At 71.6% G+C, this 8887-nt stretch overlaps 3 protein-coding genes across 3 annotated transcripts; 1 reads left to right on the top strand and 2 right to left on the bottom strand.

Moving 5' to 3' along the window:
- Nucleotides 1-2165: 2165 nt before the first annotated feature.
- Nucleotides 2166-3284, bottom strand: AURANDRAFT_66915 (hypothetical protein; the record flags this gene model as incomplete). Its single annotated transcript, XM_009042237.1, has 1 exon — nt 2166-3284. One exon carries the CDS (start codon nt 3282-3284, stop codon nt 2166-2168), a length of 1119 nt encoding a protein of 372 aa, XP_009040485.1.
- Nucleotides 3285-4054: 770 nt separating this feature from the next.
- Nucleotides 4055-4354, top strand: AURANDRAFT_17052 (hypothetical protein; the record flags this gene model as incomplete). Its single annotated transcript, XM_009042309.1, has 1 exon — nt 4055-4354. A coding segment is annotated over one exon (300 nt), but the record flags the coding sequence as incomplete, so codon positions are not given.
- Nucleotides 4355-4361: 7 nt separating this feature from the next.
- On the bottom strand, nt 4362-5736 carry AURANDRAFT_55007 (hypothetical protein; the record flags this gene model as incomplete). The annotated part of the gene is made up of 1 exon (XM_009042236.1): nt 4362-5736. The coding sequence occupies one exon, from the start codon at nt 5632-5634 to the stop codon at nt 4405-4407; it is 1230 nt and encodes a 409-aa protein (XP_009040484.1).
- Between the last annotated feature and the right edge of the window lie 3151 nt (nt 5737-8887).

The raw sequence follows: 8887 nt of genomic DNA, 5'->3' as shown, positions 1-8887 counted from the left end.
ACGCGCTCGCGACGCTCGTCGAGAAGCTGCGCAACGAGTCGACGCGCCTGCCGGCGCTGCGCGCGTTGCGCGAGGCGGCGGAGGCGACGGGCCGCGTCGACGCCTACCCGGCGCTCCGCGAGTGCCTCCAGGACCTCGTCGGCTTTTTAGGGCAGGCGTCGCGGCCGCTCAAGCAGGCCTGCCTCGAGACGCTGCGGGCGCTGCTGGCCAACGCCGCCGTGCACCAGCCCGCGGCCGTCGAGGGCTTCGACGTCGCGACCGTGCTCAAGGGCGCCAACGACGTCGTGAGCGACGACGACCTGCACCTCGCGCACCTCGCGATCGAGGTCGACGTCGCCGCGGTCTCCGCGTTCGCGAAAGGCGACGCGACGGTCAAGACGGCCTGCGAGGAGACGGCCCTCGCGTCGGCGCTGGCCCTGGCCTGCTCGCCCCTGCTCCAGGGCGTCTGCCTCGCGTCGCTCGCGGGCCTCTTCGAGACCCTCGCGCGCGACGTCGGCGGCGCGAAGCTCGGGTTCCCGGCGCTCTTCGCGGCGCTGGGCGCCGCGGCCCAGCGGCCCCGGGCGACGGCCGACGGCGCCAAGCGCCAGCCGCGCCAGGCGCTGGCGAACGTGGCCTGCGTCCTCGCGTCGCTCTGCGCGGCCGCGGCGCCGCCGGACCGCGCGCGCGCCGTCGCCGAACTCGTCGGCCGCGTCGACGCGGGCGGCGGCGACGACGCGGCCTGGGCGGCGACGCACGTGGCCACCAAGTGCCTCGGCGAGCTCGGCCGCCGCGTGGACCTGTCGACCTACGCGCCGGCGCCCTTCGGCGCGCTCGTGCGCGCGCTCGACGGCGACGGCGAGGACGAGCACAAGACGGCGGCCGCGGCCGCGCTGGGCTTGGTGACGGCCGGCGGCGCCGGCGCCCACCTCGCGCCCCTGCTCGACTCGCTCGACGCGGACCCCTGCGACAAGGAGTATTTGCTGTTGGCGGCGCTGCGGGAGGTCGTGCTCCACGCGGGCGCGGCGTTCGACGACTCCACGTCGGACCGCGTGCTCGCGCGGCTCGCGCGGTCCGCGGCCGTCGACGAGGAGCCGACGCGGAACATGGTCGCCGAGTGCGCCGGCGCTTTGGCGTTAGTGCGCCCGGCCACGGTCTGCGAGGCCTTCCTCGACGCGGGGCTCGCGCGCTCCAGCGCGGACGAGGCCGACGCGCGCGCGCGGTGGACGGCGTGCGCGGCGCTCAAGGCCGCCGTGTCCGGCGACCTGCAGGCCGGGGACCGGGCGGCGCCGGCGGCCTTCCGGGCCGCCGTCGCGCCGCGCCTCGGCGCCGCGCTCGCGCTCCTCGACGACGACGACCTCGACGTGCGGAAGCAGTGCTTGGTCATGGCCAACGCGGCCGCGCACCACCACCCGGGCCTCGTCGCGCCGCGTTTGGACTTCGTCGTGCCGCGCCTCGCGACGCTCGCGGCCCTCGTGCTCAAGCGCGTCGTCGACCTCGGGCCCTTCAAGCACACGGTGGACGACGGCCTCCCGCTCCGCAAGGCCGCGCTCACCGTCGTGGGAACGCTCGTCGACACGAAGCACACGGACGCCAAGGCGTTCGTGCCCGTCGTCGCCGCCGCGTTGGGCGACAAGAGCGAGGACGTGGCCATGATGGCCCACATGCTCCTCGCGAAGCTCTGCGCCGCGGAGCCCGCGGAGTGCGACGCGCACGCCAGGGCAGCACAAGAGAGCGAAATTCCCAACTTCAAAGGCTCCGATCTCGGCCATTTTCCACTCGTTTCGGCTGATTTTTGGACGAGCGATCATCTCTCGGAACGGTCTCGAAGCGTCGATGTGTTTTCCGTAACGCGCGCGCGCGGAACACTCACGTTGAAGCGACGTTGAATCTCTCTTTTCCTGCCCAGGCGCACGCGGACGCGATCCTCGAGCCGCTCGAGAAGACGGTCCACAAGAAGATCAAGGAGGGCAAGGCCGCCACGGAGCAGGACCGCGCCTACGACCTCGTCCGCTCCGGCCTCAAGGCCGCCCTCGCCATGGCGTCGATCCCGTCCTGCGCCAAGGCCGCCGCCTTCGTCGACAAGGCCAAGACGAAGGAGAAGCTCGCCGCGGAGATCGCCAAGATCGTCAAGGGCGACTCCTAGGGTAGTAGAAGAGGCGGCGCTCCCTATAACACATCCCCCCCCTCTAGTCTCCCGACCAAAAGCCCCGCCGCGCGGGCCCGAGGAGCGCGGCGAGCGCGGCGGTCGGCGCGGCGTATCGCTCGTCGAGCCGCCGCCGCGTCGCCGCGAGCATGGGCGCCGCGCGGGTCGCGCGCGACGGCCGGAAGGGCGCCCCCGGCGGCGCGGCGCCGGCGCCGACGACGGCGGCGAGCACCGCCGCCGGGTCGCGGCGGAGCGCGCCCGCGTCGACGACGGCCGCGGCGGGCCAGCGCGCGAGGACGGCGCGGACGTGGACCGCGTAGTCGCCCGCCGCGACCTCGCCCCACTCGCCGCCGCCGGGCGGCGCGGCGTCGAGGAAGCGCGCGAAGTCCGCCGGCGCGCACCAGGGCGCGCCGAGGGGCGTCCGGGCGCCGCGGGGCACGAGCCAGCCGGGGTTCGCGGCGCGGCGGCGGCGCGACGCGTGGAGCACCGACAGTTTGTCCTTGAGGCCCCGGGCCGCGTAGCAGACCGCGGCGGCGACGAGCGTGCCGTCGGGGAGCACGTCGCCGCGGACGACGGCGCCGCGCGGGAGCGCCGTGCCGTTGCGCGGGCCCGTGGACCGCCGCGCGCCGCGCGGCGCCGCGGCGACGCGGCCCGCGGCGCAGTGGTGCTGGAACTCGGAGTAGAGCCGCGCGCCGGGCTCGCGGAGCACGGCGACGACGCGCAGGGCCGGCCCGAGCACGGCGAACATGGCCGCGAGGCCGCCGGGGCTCGTCAGGTACTGCGCGGTCTTCTCGAAGACGAGCTCGTCGCGCCTCCGCCTCGGAAACCGCGCCGCGTACGCGGGCCAGGCCTTGGCGAGCTTCCGCGGCGACGCGAAGGGGTCGCTGAAGTAGTGCACCTCGCGGCCGTCGGCGTTGCGCGCGTAGCGCGGCTGCTTCGACAGCAAGTCGCAGAGCGCCGACGTGCCGGCGCGCATGGCGCCGACGATGACGAGCGACGGCAGGCAGTACGTCCGCGTTGGCCGCAGCGGCGACGTCCGCAGCGCGGTGCAGGCGCCGGCCCGCGGCACGAAGCTCGCGTTGAGCACGCGCATGTGTTGGGAGCTACGGATGAGAGCTACGCCTTGTGGCCTGAGGGCTGCCCATGCGCGCCGCATCACCATGTGCACACTTGGTGCACGTTGTTGTGCTCTGACGGCCTCTCTCGCCACAAGCGGTGGCCGTGCTCGACGTCGACAGCGGTGCTCGCGACGTCGACTGCGCGCGGCCCGTCGGTCGCTTCGGAGCCGCGAGACCCGCGCACTCACTCACCGCCGAGCCCGCGACGATGGCGACGGACTTGACACTCGAGTTCAAGCGCATCTGCGCGTCCATGCCGCAGCCGGAGGCCCGCGCCGCGTCGCCGCCGCCGGCGCGGACGCCGCCCTACGTGCGGGCCTTCACGGCGGCCTGCGACGACGTCGGCGCGCTCACGGCGCGGACGCGCGCGAGCCTCGCGGAGCTCGGCGACCTCGTGCGCCGGTCGTCGATCTTCCAGGATCCGGCGGAGCGCATCGCGCACCTCATGCAGCAGACGAGCGACCACCTCTCGCGCGCGCTCGGCGCGCTCCGCGCGGCGAAGCGGGCGCACCTCGACCCGCACCGGTCGCCGCGGCCGCCCCTGTGCTTCGCGCACTGCGCGTCGATCGAGGCCGCTTTGTCGGCGGAGCTCGAGGCGCTCGGCCGCGACTTCAAGGCCGTCATGCGCGAGCGGTCCGACGCCGTGAAGAAGCAGGCCGAGCGGCGCGAGCTCTTCGGCAAGCGCCGCGACGACGAGGCGCAGCGGCCCCAGCGGCAGCGCGTGCCCGTCTTCGACGCGGCGCCGGCCCTGCCGCGGCCCGACGGCACGGTGTCGTCCGGCGGCGGCGTCTCCGGCGTCGGCGCGGCGCAGCAGCAGCAGCAGCAGCTGATCCCCGACGACCAGTACGCCGTGCGCCGCGCCGACGCGTCGCAGCAGATCGAGGCGCAGGTCGCGGAGATCTCGTCGATCTTCGGCCGCGTGTCGCAGCTCATCAAGGACCAGAACGAGTCCGTCGAGCGCATCGAGTTCAACGTCGAGGCCGCGGACGCGGACGTCGAGTCCGCCCAGGAGGCGCTCCTCGCGAAGCTCGGCGCGATGTCGTCGAACACGGCGACGGCGCTCAAGGTCGGCGGCATCGTCTGCGCGACGCTCGTGGCCTACATCCTCATCATCTAGTAACGGCGGTGCGAGGATTTAGTGGGGCTCGCGGCGCGCGGAGCGGCCTAGGGCTTGGAGTACTCCGCCTTGGACTCGAGCTTCTTGACCTCCGCGATCTTGCGCGCGGCCTTCATGAAGTCCTCCTCGAGGACGTAGTCGCGGTCCGCGCGGATGGCGAAGAGGCCCGCCTCGGTGCAGACGTTGCGCAGGTCCGCGCCGTTGAAGCCGTCCGCGAGCTTGCAGACGCTCTCGTAGTCGATCTCGCCGCGCTTCGTGATGGGCCCCGCGTGGATCTTGAGGATGTCGAGGCGCGCGGCCTCGTTGGGCAGCGGGATCTCGATCTTGCGGTCCAGCCGCCCCGGCCGCAGCAGCGCCGGGTCGAGGATGTCGGGCCGGTTCGTCGCCATGACCATCTTCACCTGGCCGAGCTGCTCGAAGCCGTCGAGCTGGTTCAGCAGCTCCATGAGCGTGCGCTGGATCTCGCGGTCCGCCGACGTGCCCTCGCTGAAGCGCGACCCGCCGATGGCGTCGACCTCGTCCATGAAGATGACGCAGGGCTGGTGGTCCTTGGCGAAGCCGAACATCTCGCGGATGACGCGCGCGGACTCGCCGATGTACTTGTCGACGATGGCGGACGCGACGACCTTGAGGAAGGTCGCGTTGATGTTCGAGGCGAGGGCCCGCGCCAGGAGCGTCTTGCCCGTGCCCGGCGGGCCGTAGAGCAGCACGCCCTTGGGCGCCTTGATGCCGACGCGGACGAAGAGCTCGGGGTTCGTCAGCGGCAGCTCGATGACCTCGCGCAGCTCGCGCACCTGCTCGCCCAGACCGCCGATCTCCCCGAAGGAGATGCCGCCGGGGTCCTCGTTGAGCATGTGGTAGACCGTCGGGTCGACCTCGCGCGGCAGCGCGCGCATGATCGTCAGCGTCGTCATGTCGAGCGTCACGCGCGTGCCGGGCTTGAGCTTCTCCTTGTCGAGCTTGTTGCGGCACCCGACGACGTAGCGCGGCCCGCTGCTCGCCTTGACGATGTAGCGCTCCTCGTCGAGGCGCCGGAGCACGTCGCCGATGATCTGGCCGACGCTCTGGAGCGCGTTCAGCGCGCCCTCCGTGTCGTTGAACTCCTTGATGAGGCCCTTGGCGTTGAGCCGCGCCTCCTTGAGCTTCGCCTCGATCTCCTTGTGCTCCCGGATCTTGCCGCGCAGGGCGTCGAGGGCCTGCAGCCGCTCGCGCGTCGCCTCGTCGACGACGGGCTCCTCGGCGGCCGCGGGCGCCTCGGCGGGCGCCTCGTCGGCCATGGCGGCGGCGCGGGCGGCGCGGGCGCCGAACGTACGCGCGGGCGGCCGCCGGACGAGCCCTGCGCTACGCGACTTCACGCGAGGCGCGTTCGATGAGCCAGCACCCTGCACACCGCGATTCGAGTCGAGCGGTCGAGGCTAGAGGTCAACATTGCAGGCGATGCTGCCCTTGCTCGGCGCTCTGCCGCGATGTCAAGGGCAGGCGAAAAAAGCAGCCAGCCGCCCGGGGTCGACCCAGCCAGCCAGCCAGGGACGTCCGGTCCACGAAACGACCCCTCGCTACAGCCTCTACAACGCGCGCCTACCGCGCGCGCGCGCAGCACGCGCGGCGCGGTCCACGCCGGTAGTCGCGTAGAGGCGGTCGGCCGGGGCGGTCGCCGGGGCGGGCGCCGGGGCGGGCGCCGGGGTGGACGCCGGGGCGGGCGCCGGGGCGGGCGCCGGGGCGGGCGCCGGGGCGGGCGCCAGGGCGGGCGCCAGGGCCTCGTCGAGGCGCGCGACTTGGCGTCGCGCTTTGTCGCCCGCGTCCGCGTCCGCGTCCCTGGCCCCGAGCGCCCGCTTCCGCGCCTGGCCGCCTTGGAGCGACGACGTGGCGAACGACTTCAGCCACTGGCACTCCAGCGGGTCGAGCTGGAGCTCCTTGACGAGGTCCGCCGGCATCGAGATCGTCGGGTGCACGCGGCGCCAGTGCGCCCGCATGCACTTGTACTTCCAGAAGAACTGCTTCGTCGCCGTCTTATTCCTCTTGCACTCCGGGCACTCGATGAGGTGGTTCGTGCAGGGCGCGTTCCACGTGCATTTGCTCGTCTTCGCGTTTTGTTGGTACGCGATCTTGCCCACGACCTTGCACTTCACGTACGGCTTCAGGGTCCTCTTCTTCTTCTCTAGCCAGGCCGGACAACCGGGGCAGGCCTCGTCGTCGACGACGTGCTGGGCCTGGGGCCGCGCCGCGCACAGGCCGCACGGCATCTCGTGGCCGATGTCGTCCTTCACCATGATGTGGTAGCCCGCATGCTGGAGCATCTTCCCGCGCGTGAAGACCTGGTTGCAGCCGGCGACGCCGCACACGATCTTCTCGTCCTTCTTGGAGTCCTGGCGCGTGCCGATGGACGTGGCCGCCTGCTGGGACCCGGCCGCGACGAAGAGCGGCACGTCGTCGGCGTCGAGGTACGGCACGACGCGCGACTTGGGCGTCGGCATGTCGATGTCGCCGCGGGCCTGGTACTGGACGTGGAGCAGCGTCTCGAGCTCCGCCACGCCGATCGAGAGCTTGAGCTTCAGGTCCCGCGGCTCGTCCGCGGCGGCCGCGTCTTCCGCCACGATCCCAGGGTTGAACGTGATCGCGCCCGCCGTGGAGACGTCCTTGAGCCGCTCGGCGAGGTCCACGCCGTGGTACCAGACCAGGGCATCGCCGGCGAGCTTGGGCTTGACGATGGAGCAGGTCATCTTGGAGCTCTTGTCGCAGAACGCGTCGCTCTTGATCACGGCCGACGACTTCGACGACGCGTAACTGAAGCTCTCAGGGTAGACGATGGCCCAGGTCGCGCCGGCGGGCGTGAGGACGAGCAGGAGGAAGTGGTCCTCGTGGGCGTGGTACGTGGTCGCCTCCGTGTCGTCCGTGGGCCCCGCGACCTCCCGCGTGCCCGATTTGGCGTCGCCGCGGACGCGAGCGATCCTCGACGATTCCGAGGTGGCGCCGCGGCCCTCGAGCCCGAACTTGAGCGCCGCGGAGAAGCTCAAATCCTTGAACTTGCCGTCGCCCACGGGCACCTTGATCCGGCGCACATCCTTCTCCAAAATTGCGGGCGCCGCGACCGCAGTCGCGAAGGCGTCCTCGACCTCGTGCTGCTCCTCCGCCGCCGCGGCGTCGACCTCCTCGTCGCCCTGCGGGAGCTCCTCGTCGTCGCACTCGCGGACGCCGACCCAGTCGCCCATGGGCCGGAGGAAGTCGACGTTCTCGTCCGTCGCGATCACGGCCCAGTCGACGTCCGTGTCGTCGTAGCCCGCGGCCTTGAGCCACGTCTCGGCCGTGCGGCGGCCCGCGAGGAACCGGCTCGTCAAGTGGACGCCATCGAGCAGGATCCTGTCCAGCACGCGGTCGCCGCTCGGGTTCGACAGGTACGTCCGCGGGTTCGTGTGATCGCACGGCCCCTCTTCCGTGGACGCCTCGCGATGCCGGGAGAGGCGCTTCAGATGCGGGTATTTTTCGAGGATCCCCAGCACCTGGCCCACGATGGCGATCTTCGTCTCCGCGGAGTACGCGTCGAGGTTCACGCCGGGGCCGCAGATCATCCGCAGGATGTTAAACACGTTCTCCAAGTCGTCGCCCGAGTCCTGGTAGAGGAAGTAGGCGGTCACATTCTCCTTGATGGCCGTGGCCACGCTCCACTGGAGCGAGCGCAGCATGGACTGCTGGTTCCGGTAGGTCTGGGCCGCTATGAACTTCGTCTTGTGGCGGCGGTACAACACGAAGGCGAGGTGCTGGAGCGTCGCCACGTTCTGCATGTTGTCCCCCAGCGACGGCTGCTTGTCCGCGACGAGCGTGACGTAGGTCGCGCAGTAGTGGCCCAGGAGCGTGAGGTCCGTTCGACACGACGTCACCAGACGTCGTACGTCTGCGCCAAATGTTCCCAGCTCCAACTCACTGATTCGTGCGATGGCGCGGAGGAGGTCGACCTTGGGCGGCACGCGCATGGCGTCGAAGGGGCCACAGGCGAACATGGAGTCGACCTGCCTCGCGTCGAACAAGCCGGACCCGACCAGAAGACGGCGGAGGAGCTCGCCCGTGAACGTGAAGGACGCGATGGTCATGCCCGTCGAGCTCTTGATGCGCTCGACGAAGCGCTTCATCGTGTGCTTGAGCTCGCAGCCCGCCGTGACCTATGCATGTTGAAGTTCAACACTGAGGCATCTTCAATTGAAGCTCAAGATCGACACAGGAACGCGCGCGCTCGTAGACGCCGTCGCCGGTCCAGAGCGGGAAGAGGGGGAGGCAGGACAACTGCGGGAACAAGGGGTGCGCCGCCGTCATCCTCTTGCAGAAGAACATCGCATGGCACGTCTTGACGAACGACGCTGCTCCGTCGGGCTGGACCGTCGTCAGCACGCCGCGCATCGCCTGGCCCCGCAGGTCCGAGACCCAGACCTCGATCGCCTGCTCGATGATCCTTCGCGTGCGCTCCGGGGGGTCGCCGTTCAGGCAGCCGGCGCTGAGCGCCACGATGTGCGGCTCGAGTTCAGCTCCCGATGGCGGCAT

This window comes from Aureococcus anophagefferens (assembly GCF_000186865.1).
Source record: "Aureococcus anophagefferens unplaced genomic scaffold AURANscaffold_29, whole genome shotgun sequence".
NCBI lineage: Eukaryota > Pelagophyceae > Pelagomonadales > Pelagomonadaceae > Aureococcus > Aureococcus anophagefferens.
The sequence above is the reverse complement of the archived record's forward strand: the minus strand, read 5'-3'. Positions and strand labels throughout refer to the sequence as shown.